General features: G+C 51.5%; 6 protein-coding genes across 6 annotated transcripts; 1 reads left to right on the plus strand and 5 right to left on the minus strand.

Moving 5' to 3' along the window:
* Positions 1 to 316: 316 nt before the first annotated feature.
* BDP81DRAFT_400600 (oxidoreductase domain-containing protein) lies at positions 317 to 1,395 on the minus strand (the record flags this gene model as incomplete). The annotated part of the gene is made up of 2 exons (XM_060588711.1): positions 317 to 1,217; positions 1,385 to 1,395. 2 exons carry the CDS (start codon positions 1,393 to 1,395, stop codon positions 317 to 319), a joined length of 912 nt encoding a protein of 303 aa, XP_060438102.1.
* An 814-nt stretch (positions 1,396 to 2,209) lies between these two features.
* On the minus strand, positions 2,210 to 3,590 carry BDP81DRAFT_156644 (short-chain dehydrogenase). Its single transcript, XM_060581956.1, has 2 exons — positions 3,568 to 3,590; positions 2,210 to 3,493 (listed from the first exon to the last, which is right to left on the minus strand). The coding sequence occupies exon 2, from the start codon at positions 3,324 to 3,326 to the stop codon at positions 2,346 to 2,348; it is 981 nt and encodes a 326-aa protein (XP_060438103.1). The 5' UTR covers positions 3,327 to 3,493; positions 3,568 to 3,590; the 3' UTR covers positions 2,210 to 2,345.
* Positions 3,591 to 4,820: 1,230 nt separating this feature from the next.
* Positions 4,821 to 6,361, plus strand: BDP81DRAFT_442230 (aldo-keto reductase). Its single transcript, XM_060591658.1, has 2 exons — positions 4,821 to 5,031; positions 5,096 to 6,361. Exon 2 carries the CDS (start codon positions 5,220 to 5,222, stop codon positions 6,294 to 6,296), a length of 1,077 nt encoding a protein of 358 aa, XP_060438104.1. The 5' UTR covers positions 4,821 to 5,031; positions 5,096 to 5,219; the 3' UTR covers positions 6,297 to 6,361.
* A 186-nt stretch (positions 6,362 to 6,547) lies between these two features.
* BDP81DRAFT_476628 (uncharacterized protein) lies at positions 6,548 to 7,289 on the minus strand (the record flags this gene model as incomplete). Its single annotated transcript, XM_060594782.1, has 2 exons — positions 6,548 to 6,869; positions 7,006 to 7,289. 2 exons carry the CDS (start codon positions 7,287 to 7,289, stop codon positions 6,548 to 6,550), a joined length of 606 nt encoding a protein of 201 aa, XP_060438105.1.
* A 938-nt stretch (positions 7,290 to 8,227) lies between these two features.
* BDP81DRAFT_455670 (uncharacterized protein) lies at positions 8,228 to 11,442 on the minus strand (the record flags this gene model as incomplete). The annotated part of the gene is made up of 6 exons (XM_060593084.1): positions 8,228 to 8,577; positions 8,974 to 9,947; positions 10,041 to 10,110; positions 10,146 to 10,489; positions 10,560 to 11,312; positions 11,381 to 11,442. The coding sequence occupies 6 exons, from the start codon at positions 11,440 to 11,442 to the stop codon at positions 8,228 to 8,230; spliced, it is 2,553 nt and encodes an 850-aa protein (XP_060438106.1).
* Positions 11,443 to 11,614: 172 nt separating this feature from the next.
* On the minus strand, positions 11,615 to 12,165 carry BDP81DRAFT_442235 (uncharacterized protein). Its single transcript, XM_060591659.1, has one exon. It carries the CDS (start codon positions 12,014 to 12,016, stop codon positions 11,771 to 11,773), a length of 246 nt encoding a protein of 81 aa, XP_060438107.1. The 5' UTR covers positions 12,017 to 12,165; the 3' UTR covers positions 11,615 to 11,770.
* Positions 12,166 to 16,618: the final 4,453 nt, after the last annotated feature.

Below are 16,618 nucleotides of genomic sequence, written 5' to 3' on the forward strand. Positions count from 1 at the left end.
TCAGAGATCAAGCGAGGCCTAGGTGGTCAGGTTCTTGAACAGATAACAACGTCAATTTAAGCTCATTTAGCCTGAAAAAACGCCAAGTAAGTCACTAGTCAGCTCCAACCCCCAAGAGATGCAACACGAGATCTTTGGCCATCAAATTGTCTTGGGTGGCTTGCATCTTTCCTTGGCATTTGGGGGATAGGTACGGTTCCCCTCATCCGTGCCGCTTCTTGCACCCCCCTCCCTAGACTCTCACTCCAAGATTCCCCCTCACGAGGGAAGACAGCTTTCCCTCCCTCTTCCTCCTCATTGCCAAGCTATATGTACCTTACTTCTTGAGAGACTTGGCAACTTCCACATACGAACCCTTGCTGATGTCCTCCAAGATGCCCTGACCTCGAGGGTCCCAACCAAGCTCTTCCTTGGCCTTTGCACCAGACGCCCTATTCTCAACGGACAGGAAGAAGGAAATAGTATCCCCCAGCTGCTCCTTCGCAACCTCTAGGCTGATATCCCTCAGCGGAACATTGACAGCTGCGGCCATGGCCTCAGAAACCTGGAGCGAGGTCACATCTGTCGCTGAACTGGCGTTGTAAATCTCCCCTGCTCGTCCCTTCTCCGCGGCTAGAAGGAAGAGTCGCACGGCATCGTCAACGTGCACATTGGTAGTCCGGTTCTTCCCACCGTCGACGATTGTCACGCCGCCTGTCTGAGCCGCGATACCCATGAACTGCGCAATACCGCTGCCGCCTCGGCCGTAGACGTAGGGCGCTAGTCGAACCGACATGACTCGAATCCCTCTCTTCGCGAGATCCAGCGAGTGGATCTCAGTCAGGATACGGGTGTTGATGGGTTCCGGGTCCGCGGGCGATACCTCGGTAGTCTCTGCGCCTGTAGGATCCGCCGCGACGCAAAGGGACCCGGACGTGACGACGAGAGGCTTGTCGGTTCCGGCTAGAGCATCGGCGATGGCATCGACGGCCGCGGTATCTATAGGTCTAAAGGTCTCATAGGGCTCGCCGCCGAAGACGTAAGCTGTGGCCAGGTGAATGATGATGTCTGCTGCTTTACTTTCGTGGCGGAGGACGTCGAGGGAGGTGAGGTCGCCTCGTACGGATACGGCGCCGAGGTTGCGGAGCTTTGAGTCGCTGGCTTCGTTGCGGGAGAGGCCGTGGATTTGGTAGCCGTCTTTGAGGGCGAGTTCTGTTATAACTGAGCCTACGTAGCCGCTGGCTCCGGTTAGGAAGATACGCTTCTGGGGGGGGGGGGGGGGGGGGGGTTGAGAAGTCATTGATGGCTAAAGAGGTTACGAGGGGGATTATCTGAGGGAGATGCAGCTATGATACGTTGTCGTGGACCAAGATTGAGTATCAGATGCATTCAATGACTCACTTACAAGTTGCTCATACACGACTCTTAAGTACAAAATACGATGGAACCACCGTGAGTTGTTGGATTGCCTCCATTCGCATTCCCTACTTCGAACGGTTCCATAACACGCTGTGGTTGAGTAAGCGAGGCACGGAATTAAGAACGACCAACCATAGTTAATCTCCATACACCCTCGATTGGTTGCCTAATCCGGCGAGCAGTCGATCCTGCAATGCAGCATTCTAGTCCAATTCCAAGGCTGGGGGTGGCATGTAGAAGCTGATTATGAATGCACTGGTGCTGTAGCAAGCCCGCTAAATTGTACCATGGGATCACTCTGGCAAACCTCCAAAGCCTCGGAAGTTTCGACTTGTCCGCCATTGCTCCGATTACCAGTTCAGCCAGGCTGTCGCCGACGTTTTCTTAGTGGCTTGCTTGGTCGGGATTAAGCACGACTTAACCCCTTCTCAGTGCAGGAATTGAAGTCTAGGCGCCAGGGCACGTCAAATCAAAGACGCGCGTTTTGAATTCTCTTAGCATCCTTTCCTTGGAATATCAGAATGTCAATCACGTAGATCTATGGTCCTGCCTTGTCCACGTTAGATGATTAATGTGATGAGGTGTTGTGATTTCTGCATAAAGTGAAATTCAGAGGTCGGATAAGTAGTGAGAATAGAAGAAGAAAATATTTTGTGAGGTGGAGTGATCTCGTCTGGCCACCTTTATCACGCGATTGATGGGATTCGTAGTGATTATAAGGCCTCCTCGTGTTCCCTTTCGACTACCCTATTCATAGACTCTACCAAGGTAGTGCAAGGTACGCCAGGGATGGAATGCCGACGATGATGTTGGTAATGTTTCACCATGAAGATGATGTGATTAACGATTCGTAGCATTACTACATTGGGGAATCCTCTAGAGACTAGGCCGACAAACAGCTAAAAAAAAAACATGAACTCATTGAGACCGAATATCATCACCGAAAATCAGATCTTGCCCGTAACACCAGGCTTGATCGCCTCCAGCTTCTTAACCAACTCATTCCAGGCACGATCTTGCGCCTCCTTGCCCTCCTTACTTCTCACAAACGGCGACGGCTCCTCGATACCGCAGTCAGACATGTACTTGCCGTGCGTATCGGCACCCGAAGACCCCGCATGAACCAGCGTCCTGCTGCCGTACTCGGTCGTGCGTGCCAAGAGAAGCTTCAAGAGCCACAGGGTCCATCCACCGGCGTCGCGTCCCAACTCCGAGTGGCAGAGACCCGGGTTGACGCAGTTGACGGTGACGGGATACTCCGAGGCTGGGTGCATCTCGGCGATGGTCCTGACGCCGAGGACCTCGAGCAGCTTTGAGAGGGGGTACAGCTTGCTCACGGCATCGGCTGAGGCCTTTGCGTTTTCGGAAATGGTGTTGTAAATCTCGCCGTCGGGGGCGGTGCGCTCGTCAAAATTGGTCCAGGCGTGCACCTCGGAGGCGGTGATTGTGAATGTAGGTCTCGTGCTGAACTTGGAAGCGGTCTCCTTGAGCTTGGGCAAGACGAGGGCAGTGAGCAGGAATGTGGAGACGACGTTGACGGTGATGGTGCCCTCCTCCCCTTCCATCTCCTGGAACTTGCTGTGTGCCACGCCAGCGTTGGCGATGAAGATGTCGACGCGCTCCAGCTCGGACTTGACGCGCTCCGCAAACTTTTGGACGTTGGCGTAGCTGGACATGTCGAGCTGCCAGACCTCAATGACATCCTTGCCGCAGCCCGTGGTGGCCTCGATGTCCTGCTTGGCAGCCCGGCCCTTGTCGAGACTTCGGACGGCGATGATCAACTTGCTGGCCCCCAGACGGGCGTAGTGCCGGGCGGCTTCCTTGCCGAGACCCACATTGCTGCCGGTAACGATGATGGTCTTGCCTGCATATGAGCCGGTGGGATACGCCAGGGACTTGAAGAGCTGACTGTAAACGAAGAAGCCCATTGTGTGAGATGTGAGTATGGTGTATAGGATTGATTGAGATGTAGATGATAGTGAAGCTATTAGATTCAATTGTGATGGTGAGAGGGGTTTCTTAATGACATGACGTTGAAAAACGCGTTTGGACGAAACCACTATATACCATGGCCGCTTGCGACCTCATCCCAAGTCTATGACGGAGTTAGCAAGGGGGAGCGGAGACCGCGCGGACCAGTTCCAGATCGCCGGGAGGGAGGGGTCTAACTTTCCAAGTGCTATCCGTAGGTAAGTCGGGACGTTTAGTTGGGCCCGCGTGCCGGGCGCGAGCAACCTTAACTCCATGCCGTGTCTTGGAATAGGCAGTACATACAGTTGTGTCTGCAAGCCCGTGTCTTTGGCTGCTTTGCGGAGTGCTGTGGAGCGCTGCGGACCTAGAAGTCCATTCTGCTGATTGGCTTTCTCATTCAGTTGAAGGGTTTCGAGCTGTGAAATTCAAAACTTGGTCCCTTACCTACGTAGGTGGTGAGCTTGTTTGGAGGTCATTAGGTGCGATTTGAATGATAGCTCAGCACACCTGTCGTCGGCGGAGTTAGCCCGCTACCTAATCGAGCAAATCGCCAGGTGGCCACGGCACCTTCAGACTTCCCGTACCAATCGATACCCACCTCAGGCTACTTTAACATTGGGAATAGTGACTGCTTTGGGTGCCGCAAAAGACGGGAGCATTTCGTGTGAATGACAAAAATTGCTAGGGAACCCTGTTACAAGTCGTAATGATGTCGAATCAATTGGGCTTAGTTGAACGGCTTACTCAACTTCTCACTCAGAACCAACGACAAACGAGTCCTATGAATGGCGTAAGCATCTTTTTTAGGTTATTGGCGTGCCCTCTTGTGTCCTGACACCAAAGGTCACAGCCAACAGCAATCACTCTTCGCAAGTACGAACATCAAGTTACTCATATGTTGATTCAGAGTTGCACATGGTAGAGGAGCTCGAATACTCTCATAGCTACGACGTCACGGTGAAGATGACGGTGCAAACATGAAAATGAGCGGCGCAAGCTGGGTCCCTGCGATTTCACACAACAACCTGGCTGCCAATCCCCGCGATTGACCGTTGCGTGTATGTTGTTCAATTGACCTCATACATACAACTGTCACGAGAACGAACACTTCAAGCCATACATTCGCAGGCAATGCCGTGTAAAAGCTCTCGACGACATTGTTTTGTCGCATGTAAGTGTCCGCGCCGTAATCAGACGGCCGTTGGCCGCTGTAAGCTTTGCTTGTTGTCGTCTCGGCTATTTCTGCCCCGGGTTTAAGCGCCAAATCCCGGATTTTGCGGAGCTGAGCCCTCAAGGCGCCAGTGGCCGTTCCCCTTAAGAACCAAAGTCTCAGCGACGGTGTCCAAGAGGAACGGACAAGAAAAGAGTCCGTCAATCGCCCGCTGCTCTGTTTGGCATGTTTTACGGTGCAACGGTCGCAGAACCTCCGTTGTTGCACCGGTTCTTAAGCTAAGCAGCCACCATCGTCTTACATACCTACATCCTGCATCTCACAATCAGCAATGGACATACACGGTCTTAACAGTGTTTCACCTTTTCATGACTACGGTGATCCAGCTGAAGCCTGGTGATTCTCGAGGTGAAAGGCTTCGTGATGCGGATTTTACGACTATCTCCTCAGTACCCTAGGTCAATGCTGATGAATCCACGTCGATGTTCAAGGTAAGATAGTCACTCGACGTCACGAAAAAATTCAAAATGTTTGCTATATAAACATGCATATTAGGCCGAAGATCGTGAATTATGGTCTCATCAATTCGCGCTCAGAGCAACATCTCCAATGTTGACAGCAGCACTAGACTCAATCATACCACAACACTCAGCTCCCTTCAAAGCAACCACTATTCACAATGTCTGGTTTCCCCGTTCCCGCTTCTCTTCAGAAGAGCCTCGACGCCACCAAGGTCGAATATGTAACCCTGGGAACCTCTGGTCTCCGCGTTTCCGTTCCAGTCCTGGGCGGCATGTCCCTCGGATCCAGCGCGTGGGCGCCGTGGGTGCTGGACGAGGAGGCATCGCTCGAGATCCTCAAGGCCGCCTACGACCGCGGCATCAACACTTGGGATACCGCAAACATGTACTCCAACGGCGTCAGCGAGGAAGTCATCGGCAAGGCCATCAAGAAGTTCAACATTCCCCGCGAGAAGATCGTTCTCATGACCAAGTGCTTCATCTACGTGGGCGAGGAGACAAACCTCCACACGACCATGTTCCCCAACGAAGTGCGCCAGAGCAAGGACTACGTCAACCAAGGCGGTCTCTCTCGCAAGGCCATCTTCAAGGCTGTCGATGACGCCCTGGCCCGCCTGGGGACGACCTACATCGATCTCTTCCAGATCCACCGCTTCGACCCGACGACACCCATTGAAGAGACCATGAAGGCCCTCCATGACCTCGTGGAAGTCGGCAAGATCCACTACATCGGCGCCAGCTCCATGTGGGCCACCCAGTTCGCGCGCATGCAGTTCGTCGCCGAGAAGAACGGCTGGACCAAGTTCGTCAGCATGCAGAACTTCTACAACCTCGTCTACCGCGAGGAAGAGCGCGAGATGAACCGCTTCTGCAAGGAGACGGGTGTCGGTCTTCTGCCCTGGTCGCCCCTCTATGGCGGAAAGCTGGCGCGGTCTGTCAAGGCCGAGAACACCAGCATCCGATCTCAGGGCAAGGGTCCGATGAATCCTGATCTCAGCGAGGCGGATGAGAACATCATTCGCAGGGTCGAGGAGATCGCGGAGAAGAAGGGATGGAGCATGAGCCACGTCGCGCTCGCTTGGATCCGGTACAAGGGCGGGGTTCCTATCACCGGCTTCAACTCTGTCAAGAGGATTGATGAGGCATGCGAGCTGCGTGGCAAGACTCTGACGGATGAGGAAGCCAAGCACCTAGAGGAGCCTTATGGCCCCAAGAACATTATTGGCCATGACTAGACATTCACGTAGCAACTCACCAGTAGCACTCAATTCCATGTATTTGCTTTAGCAGATGAGGCGAGCGCTCACTCGGATATGCAATTTGATTCTGAGTTGAAGCTCGAGGCCCATGACACCATCCACTATCCCCAAGTTGCAGATGTTGAGGCTTGTGAACTTGATTGATTCCAAAAGATCAGCCTCTGGCGAATATGTACTGTAATTCCCTGACATGTACATTTAGCTTCTTCCTACCGAGGTGTCTGTCATCAAACACCACCCGGCGCATACTCCCTCAAGGCCTTGGCCATCGGGCCAAACGCTGCCCCCTCAAGCACTGTCTCGCTCGTCCTCCAGCCAAGAGCCCATGGCAATCTCTCTTCCACGAAACTAGCATTGATCCAGTCCCTCCTCGCCTTCCCATCCTCAACACTCCCTCCAAGGGCAGCCAGAAGACCACTCATCTGCTCAATCGTAGCCGCGACACCAGAGTCATCAAGCACAAACTCTGGAGTCTCCTTCCTTGCATCCTCGAGTCTCGCAGCACCAGCCTCGGCAGCTTGCTTCCATGTAACGAGTTCGTCAGGCAACCTAGCCACAAAAGAGTTCCAAATGTTCCTGTTGAACCGCAAATTATCACACAGGGCAAGGTCCCCACGACTCAAGCTCCCGTCGTGATCCAGTGGCTTCTGCGCCAGATCGTCGAGGTGGAAAGTTCCGTTCACACCTGTGGTGGAGTACTTCAGCGCCGCGGGGACAGGACCCGCTGACACGGCGCGGGAGAAGTTGAAGGCTTCCATCTGGGCTACCGTGGCGCTTTCGCTTGAGATGAAGGCGCCGTCGCGGTTGATGTAGCCGTGGTTGGCGAGGATGTTGAGCGCTGGGCATGGCGAGCGGCGATCGGTTGAGGTTGGGGGGGGGGGTGTATGGGTGCTCTGGGTCCTCGTACTGGGCGTTTGCGAGGGCAGCTAATAAGAGAAATGCCACGCTTGAGAAGATCTGAGAATGCATGATGGCTTGTATCTACTGTCGAGAGTAGCAGATAATGAAAAACAGATGCTAAAGAGTGGCCGTTAAAACCCCCTGATTTCACGCGGTGGGCAGCTCGACTGATGCTCTCTGCATTCAAAGCTTCACAAGTCCGTTGGAAGACTGAATCACCTCCTGTTTCTTGTACTTGTATTCTTCCTTTGTCGTGGGCGGTAAGGCACGCCGCACAATCCTTGACCAACACTAAAACGCTTCGCAGATGGGGTCGTGGAGCCGGCTGGTAGGCGTCCACAATGTGAAATAGGGGAAGCGACATTGGCTGAATGATTTCTTCGAGGCTTGATAGAGTTTCGATTCAATCTCGGGTGAGTATTCCTGGTGCTCGGCGGCTCCGGCATAACCGCAGTTCTATATCTTAATCGAGTTTCGGTTACCCTGTAAATGCGGCCTTCGACATCCCAGTACCTATAGCCGAGTTGCATACTCGCCGCTATCTTTCTACTTCGCTCGAAGAACCCGTCCAGAACTCCCTGTATTCGGTGAATCTACCTGTACATATTTCCCATCATTGATGTTGATAAGCAAGTAATTCCCTCTCGATAGCTAGCGAAAGCCCGCCATCGTGGGTATGACGAATGAATGGGTTCACATGTTGCCCAGGATGTTGGTACAATTTTATTCAGGCTCTAAGGCCCAGAAGAAGAAACAAGAAAGGCTGTTCAGCTCAAATCATCGTTATTCGTGATTTCGTAGTCTGCTGATGGTCCCCTACCCAAGAGAACTTGATGAGAGTTTGACAGCCCGGCAGAGGGAGTTTGGAAGCCCCTCTACAATGTTCGCATGAAACCCAGGCAATACCGTCACCTTAAGCAAGGTAGTGCAGAGTTACTCAATACTGTATTATAACCCATTTGCAGACAATCGCCTTGGCAGAACTTTTATAGAAAGTCAAGAAAGCCTCAAACGTTGCGTGGTTTCCTGTAAAGCGTCCCGACCATCCATTCGGGTGTCATTTTCTGTGCAAAGTCGCGGGGATACCGTACTCCATCATCATCGACGTAAACTGTCGCTTCTCCAAGACCTAGGTCTATGAGGTGATCTTGGGCCGTCTTCTTAGTCGAATTGCTCCTTTCAAGTACATCGTCAAGTCTCTCTCCAAAGCCCTCAACTTCAAACCCGCGCAGGCTCTGATCGTTGATGAATTCTGGGAAACCCAAGAGCAGTCTTCTGACAAGAGGCTCACAGAAAAGTTTCGAATCTTCAGGGCTGATCTCTCCGTAGAACCTGGGCGGGCCGAAGCCGCTGCTCTCTAAACAGACAATGCGAACTTCGGACTGACCGTAGACTCTACGACTTCTGTCCAAAATCTCCATAAGCTGCTCGGACTACTGGTTCAAGCTGAAATCTAGAGTGCGATATTTTGCGACTGCCGAAGTAACTAGAATAGATGCTGGTAGAACAACATGAATGGTCCAGTAAGGTCCACTCAGATCATGGGGGAGGTTGTCAAAAACAATATGCCCATGATGGAGACTAAAATATAATGAGACTAAGACCGTCTGATGAAAGTTCGCATTATGATCTGAGAAGCATTGCAGAGTGTGTAGGTAAGAGAGCCACATTTCGCGATTTCCGACTCTCGTCACCGTCTCTTTGACGAGAATTAAAGAAAGTGGGGTCACGAACACTCTTGGGAGAGTTATACTTATGTGTCTTCCGTTTGGATCAGCCCCCTGCTTGAGAAGCCTAGCAATCAGATGGTTGCTTTGGGTGTGAGGACTGCGAAGCGTCCACGGGGGGTAAGTCGTGTAGATGCATGTATTAAACAGAAGCTTGGAAAGGCATTCGGGCTGACAGCCGATGTCTCCCCCAGCAGACAAAGCAATTTCTGTTAAACCATAGGTTGCAGCTTTTGAGTAGAAATCCATCCGTGAAAGGCGGCCGAAAATGTTGGTTGGGTAGTCGCCAAAAGACAGAAGCCGGCCTGATCTACTCAGCCGTTGACAAGCTTCTATAAGTACCATCCAATCTTTGCTCTGATAATCTGGACGATCTGACTCATGCGTAGTTTTGTCTCCAATACAGTGGATGTACCGAGAAACCATACTGCTCCAGACGTATCGTGGGGAACCTACAACGTGCACTTTGATCAGTGCCAATTGGCAGCATGCGACCGAGGCACAGATGATTTGACGTTGAAGCTCTGACTTTGAGAACCTGCAATGACTCATGATCTCTTTCCCTTCAGGCGTATCTACCAGAAAGTCATACGCACTGCGGTGTATGAATTGGAAAGTCTGCAAGTCTGCAATAAGAGGCATCAGTGCAGCGTATTGCTCGCCATCCCACAGGGTTGCCTCAACCGGCTTTCTCTCTTCATAAGGCTCTCTGTGCAAGCCCAAAGCTCCCGAGTCTTTCCGCTCCAGAAGCCCGGCGTACATTAAGGGCACCTCACTTTCGATTCTCTGACAAGCCGTGATGAGGACACTGGGCTGGACTATGTGACTTGGCTCTTCGAGAACACGGTCTGCCATCGATGTCGTTATCAGCATCACATCAAACACATTAAGACTGGTTTTGAGGCTAAGCGTGTTCGGCCAATTAAACCTTTGACCGGAAATTACTAGACCGAAATAAAGAACAGCTTTCTCGCGGTAGAGTGGCTGATCGTCATTCAACCTAGTCCACATGTCGTTGTACAATTTGCTGAGACTGGTGGGCAGGCTCTGTATTCTTTGCTGCAGATCGTCTGAGTTGTTTCCGTGATCTTACCCTCGATTCGAGCTTTTGATGGCTAGGCAGAGCCAGAGAAAAACGCCTTCAGCCTTTTCGACAAGTAAGTCTATCGGTTCCCCAGGCTGTCCCCAGCTGTCCCACATCTTGAATATAGGTGGCAACTTGGTATGGCTCTGGGCGTATATTCGTAGATCATTACTCGTAAGGTCTTGAAAACGGATGGACGGATAGCTGCCGTATCCAAGTTCTTCTCGATGAGATACTCCGGACGACTTGCAACACAGATTTTAACGTTTTGGATGGTGCCCAAACCATGTATGACCTCTAGGAGCCGCACCACACCATCGTCGGGGCTAACTTCATCTAGCCCATCTAAGAAAAAGCAAATGGGTCGATGGTATTGCTCGACTGCGTCGAAGCATAGCTTTTGAAGTTCCCCGGTAGACCAGTCTGTGTCTGAGTCTTTGTGTCCACCCGATGGGGCGCTGGAAATAGAGCGGTCAAGGGCAGAGACCTCATTCCCAAGAAGTTGATGTAGCAGAGAACAGAACATACCCCTGATGCTCTGTTGCATTAGACTTCCTGGACGCCAGAAGAAGTGCGAGACCAGAAGCACCCCAGGACTCCACACGTTGAGCGCGCTTTTGGTTCGTGGGTCTGATATGATGAATCTCATCAGCGTGGACTTTCCCGAGCCAGGTTTGCCACCGCACCAGAAGATAGAGCTGCCAGATTTTTAACCAGTCGATAAAAGAGTCCCAGCGGGTGTTGCCATCTTGGGGTGCAACCCCGTTCTGCCCGGCCGAGCCATATGTCCCGTCAGGGGAATTATCCTGTGAGCATCCACTGCGTTCGGACCCCTCACTTTCTGTGCTTGTATATTCTGATTCGTCGTCAAAATCTTCGAGAACCCCTTTTTCGTTTGTAAAGATCCACTCAAAGGTGCCTTCACATGATTCGCCCACTTGATTACGACGCTGGTTCATTCCCGTGAACTTGAAGCTGCGAAGGAAGCGTCGACGCTTAGCCTCTCGGTCTCTGGCAAAGCTCAAAGCTTCCACAGCAGTTGAAACTTGCTGATTCGAGTTTCGGATCGTCTGGTCAAGTTGTGCAGACTGCTGATCTACTATTAACTGAATCTGAGCTGTCGCCTTTTGTGACTCTTGGGTGACGTGGCTGCGTGTCCTGAACATTTCTGTGGAGATCAGGTCAGATGTGTCTCTGTGACCTTGTTGATATTGCTGCAGGAAATGTTGCAGGTTGATGTCGAGTGACTCCAAGTCAAGTTGCATGGCATCAGCCTTCTGACTACGAGGAAGCAAGAATTATTAGCTTGAAAGGCGGTACACAGAGGAATTCAGGCTCAATAAACTTACCATATTCGCGCAAGAAGACCACTCTGCATCAGCCTCTCGGCATCATTCAGCTTTCTTTCCATGGTGTCAAGCCGTCGCTTTCGCCAGTTGGCCTTGGTAGCCACTTTGTTGGTATCCCTATCACAGGGAAATTAGTTCGAACCGTAGGGTCCTGGGGGTGACGAAGTATCAATATCTCTGTATTGATTGATTCTGCGTAAGGAGTAAAAGGGAGATTCCAACCGGAGGTTGGGTGGGCAGTCGAGGTCTAATTGTACTCCCTCGAGGTGGCCAATGCTCTGCCCTTACTCGCTGTCGAATTGGACTTCCAATCCGACACACTTTGATAGTCCCAGCAAGGCTCCCCTTCTTCTTGTGACCGACAACGAAAGCAATCTCTTCCGTCAAGTCTCATGCGACAGCCTGGCAATTCTTCGCGATCTCGAGCAGCTGGTGCTCTTGCTTTGTCGGGTTCTTTGGAGTTTCTAGAGCCTGGACAAATGATGCGAGTTGAGCGAGGTCCTTCGCATTCGCCTCGAGGGCGTCGTCGACGGAGCTATCTCGGTAAACGCGCTTGACTAGGCTCGACGTTTCGCGGCCGAAGCTGATGACTTGGAAGATGTTGCAGGCCAGGCCGAGAGCCTCGAGGCCTGACATGTTGGCGGGGTTTCAGTTGCATTCCACCGGGCCAAAGTAAAAGTGAAGTCTCGATAGCTACGTGTTCTGAACGGTCTGGCTGTCTTTGGGGATACTAGATCAGATAGCAATAATGACAGAGGATGAGGGAGGGGGAGTCAGGTACAGACGTGGTAAGGCCGCAGGAGAGGGCAGATAGCTCGTCGTTGGAAGTAAGAAGAGGGGTAGATTCTGCCCCGTCGCCCAGCCTGCATGACCCAGCCACATTCGGTAGTACAAATCACCAGATTGGACACAGCCTGATGTGAGGCAGCGAATTACGAACTGAGGTTCGCCCCATCCGGATTGCCCGACGTGAAAGATAAGTTGCATCTAAGCCAGGGGTCTTGCACTCGACCAAAGTCCGAGGATATATGTATCTAACGCCGTTCTGTAAGACATCTGGTTGCCTAGCTGCTTTCTGCGACAGTATTCTTAGATTCTAGAGAAATGTGTACAATATGGCAATATGGCAGTTCAACGTTTGCATCTTGATCCGCTGATTGTCAGACTATACATGTATCAGTTAATACACAGATATATTCTTCAGCCAGCTTCGGGCTAGCTAAATGTGTTTAAGACCATTTCGAATTGACACTACTCAACTGCGACCAAGCTATAAGTATGAAGCATGTATTAACATGACTGTTTGGAAACTCGCTAGGCTGGGCTCTATTGAAATCTCTTTGGATATGGGTGCTAGTTCCAACTATTGCCCGTAAGTGAGAGCCCGGGGCCCTAGACCTTCACAGAGAAGCTCTAATATGGGTTTGATCATGTAGTCTTTGAGCTAGGTCTTTCTGATTGAGCATCTCGGTGCGAAGAGCCACCGCAAAAAGCATCCATTGTTGGGCTCGCGGCACTTGTCTTAAGACTCAAAGGAATATGCAGGATTGGGCATGAAGTTGACAATGATCAAGAGGTGTCAGAGACAATATGTCTTGGGCTTGATTATAGCTGGAACAACAGTCATGGAATGACATTGAACTCGGGTATTGGCATTGCTAAAGCTGAAACTTGACTGCTGTTCTGAAGTTGCAGTCGTTCTGATATCTTCAACGGCCTCGATTCTTTTCTCTCTGAGCCATGTGCCTGATTGTTCCTTAGGTACACAGACTCAGAAACGCCATGAAGTCTTTTCAACGGGCTGCATCAAAACTAGCTGTATTTCGACATACCCCACACTGATAGAATAACTTGAAGACATTTACGATAATGAGGAAACAGGGTGTCGGCACTAAGTAAGAGGACCAGAGGACGTATTGATTATACAATACTGAGTGGCACTCTGAAACGGGCTCATCATATCTGAGCATGATCTAGGCTTCTAGACTGTCCGTGAAGAATAGCACTGACTGCTGCTGTTTAATTGCATCAATCTATGATACTAGAAACAACTGTCGACATCCTACCGGTGAGAAGCAAAATACATCCAAAGTCAGGCCATAATAACTACCTTAATTCAAAACTCTACTCCGCGAACAGCAAGGCCTCAGGCGAAACGCGAAGACTTCAAAATGCAAGCTGCATGACATGTAACCTCACCCAAGACCATTCACCACTCCCAAACACTACTTTATTCAAGTAAACCAAGCCACCAAAACCTCGTATCGTTAATTCAACCATAAAACAAAGCATCTCACTGCCCATTGCCATCACCGCCAGCACCAAAAATGGCCGATGCCAAGAGCCCTCTAAATGGGTGACACATTGGATTGCCGCCCAGCACAAAGCACCTAGCTCTGTTTCTATTCTTCCTATCATTAACTTTTCTATTATCATTATTATTTCCGTCGAAAGAAGTATGAGATAGTTAGATGTAATAATAATACAAATAAAAATAGTTAGTTAATAATAATAATATTAATAATAACTAACTAGTAGTAGTTAATAGGAATAACAGAAAGAGAGATGGGGAGAGTATTGAGCGGCATCCCATTTTGTCACCCACTTGCCCTCCAAGCCCTTGCATCATTCACCACTTTTAACCGACGACTACCGGCAGCAAAACGGGGGCCGGAGTCCCGAACCAGGAGTGTTAGGCAAACAAGGCAAAGGTAAAGCAGTTAGACCAAAAGCGCCACCCGAACAGATGGCTGCGGCCGAGCCGATTCAGAAAAGTCGTGGTTGCCATTGGCATCGTCAATGAGCTGCTGTGTTGCTGAGAGCGCTTACGGCAAGCTCTTAAAAAGGTGTCACGGGATCATTGAGAACGCAGCCAAGTTATGGAATCGTGTAAGTTAGTTCAATTGGCAACTCCTCTGATCTTCAAAGGCCTGCAACGAGTAGATTGAAAAATTGGACTATTCTAAACATTGATTGGGAATTGATTTACAAAAAAAAACTAGTTACCTTGTTCTAGCTCTCGGAGTGGCGGGAAAGAATCTGCACCGTACACTAACAGACACCAACCCCGCAATCGAGAAACGACCACGCCAGAAGCGTCTTGTTAGCCCGACGACCAGACAAAGGGTGCTTCTGTAGTGTCAAACCCTCGTTTGGGACTTGGAAGTCGGCGCACACTCGCGCGTGACCTAATTCTTTGTGAAGAATGGAGAATGCTTATGCTGGCGAGGCTGTGTAAGAAGGATAGAAACACGGGTCCAACCACTTGGTTTGCCCGTCTGTCGCCTGTGAAACCTGAGGAATCCTAATGAAGAACTAGGAAGGCTTTGGCAGTCCAAGTCTTTCTGCGGCTCTAAGAACCGAAGCACGGCCATTGGATGGTAGCAGAAGAATCGGGTGGCTGATCCTTCGACCTGTGCGCTTCTAGCTGGCAGGTGACAAGCCATGGGGTGTTTCGATTGGCTTGATCCTTCAATAGCTCAGTTCTTCTGCAATTGAGCACCTCGACTTGGCGCGTTGCGGCGCTTTGATGGCGGCTACCCCAGATCTGCATTGTCTCAATGATCGAACCAGTCATCACGACAAAGAGAACCTCAACCCCGCGAGCAGAGAGACGGTAAGCTGGAAGGTGGGTGGGATTGGCGGGAGGCAAATGTAGAGTACCGTAGCGGCACTCGGATAGAGGGTAACGTAGCGGTGCGGCATTGCGGAAGGCCAACGGAGCCGGCCGCCGGTCGAGATCAGTCCATGGCGAAGGTGTTAGTCAACAGCTCCCGTTAGTCCTCGGGTTGGTGACAGGTCAGTGACGACTACAAATTCCGAGGTTCATTGGCGGCGGTGCCGGACCTGGCCACGGCTGCACCTGACTACGACGCTAGAATCCGGTGGTTCGGATCCATTCACACTACCTATCGATCGTTAGCTTTGGCAGCCAAGAGGACGGGCATTTGGAATGGGGGAAGAGACAACGATCGTGCGTGCACGGCGCCAGAATCATCAGCCAACACCAAAGACTCGGGTCGACGTCGCCACACAAGGGCCCTGCGACTCACGTGTCCCGAGAACTCGGGATGGGCTGGGGATGGCCTGGTTGCTGGGATGGACGTGCAGCGTACCGTAGCCTGTGCTTTTCTTGTGTTCATGGCGGCCCCGTGCGAGCCAAACAGCGGACGAACTTCAGGTCCGAGTCGAGACCACGTGATGAACATCGTGTGAGTTCACGGTTCAGGCTGTGTCAGCAAGTCTTCAGCAGAAATCTTGGGGGTGATTTTTTTCCTTGGAAGTGTCCACAAAGGGTAGCAGGGGTGTTTAATGATACGTTCTCCGCAGTGGAGAGAGAATCTGGAAGTTCGTGATTTGTTGGAGAGAAAAATCCTTTCGAGCGGAGACCGACACCGTGCCCGCGTCCGGAGACCCCGTGAAGTGACAGAGTCTGCGGTGCGGTGACAATCTGTCGGTCTATTCGTACCGGTCTGGCGGTTTGTAAGCTTGCTCGTATCTGTAGTTCAAGTTCCGAGACGAACGGTGCGTCAGAGTTCAGGCAGCCGGCGAAAACGCGGTCGTTTTACCAGTTTCCCATGGGGAAGAACAAAGAGGAGCTCTGGAGAGAAGCACGAGGGCGGTGGGCTGGGGAAAAAGAATCGAGACCAAGCCCAAACTCGGCCGAAAGCCGAGGCGATTGAAGCACTGAAGCAGGCAAGGCAAGGCGATGCGCCAGTGTTGACAGGCCGCTGTCGTGATTTCGGGGATGGTTGAATGGGGCCGTCATCAAAGACGGGCCGATATCACGGCCGTGACAGGTAAAAGTAAGCACCTGGGTACGGAGGCCGACCAGGGATGCCTCGGAAGGCACCCACTGGCGACAGGCGCCGGGGGGGAGGGAGCCCAAATCTGGAGTGCCTGGAGGGAAAACTTGTTGTTCATTCGGACTTTGGACCCTGTTAACAGCAACACACGCTGACTCGGGTGGGGTGGTGGTACGACGTGACTCTTTCGATTATAGGCGGTGTCTTCGTACGGCTGCTTCGTACGGCTTGTAAGCTGGACTATGAGCGCGGAGCCCCGAAAGCACCCGCGGAATCAGACGAGCAAGCGCGCGATCTGGCGGAAGCAACGTTGTAATTGGTTACCGGCTTCGTCAAGCTGGAGATATGGGGTTGCTTGGAGACCCCGATATCTCCAGGCGGAGAGAAACAGAGACAGACGGCGTCTGAAAGTGCATGTGAGGCGATCCACAAC

The sequence above is a fragment of the Colletotrichum phormii genome (assembly GCF_030913505.1).
Source record: "Colletotrichum phormii strain CBS 102054 chromosome Unknown BDP81scaffold_39, whole genome shotgun sequence".
NCBI classification, from domain to species: Eukaryota; Fungi; Ascomycota; class Sordariomycetes; order Glomerellales; family Glomerellaceae; genus Colletotrichum; species Colletotrichum phormii.

Excerpts from the sequence above, each read along its gene's own strand:
- BDP81DRAFT_442230 (XM_060591658.1), top strand. The coding sequence starts at position 5,220 with ATGTCTGGTTTCCCCGTTCCCGCTTCTCTTCAGAAGAGCCTCGACGCC.
- BDP81DRAFT_156644 (XM_060581956.1), bottom strand. The coding sequence starts at position 3,326 with ATGGGCTTCTTCGTTTACAGTCAGCTCTTCAAGTCCCTGGCGTATCCC.
- BDP81DRAFT_442235 (XM_060591659.1), bottom strand. The coding sequence starts at position 12,016 with ATGTCAGGCCTCGAGGCTCTCGGCCTGGCCTGCAACATCTTCCAAGTC.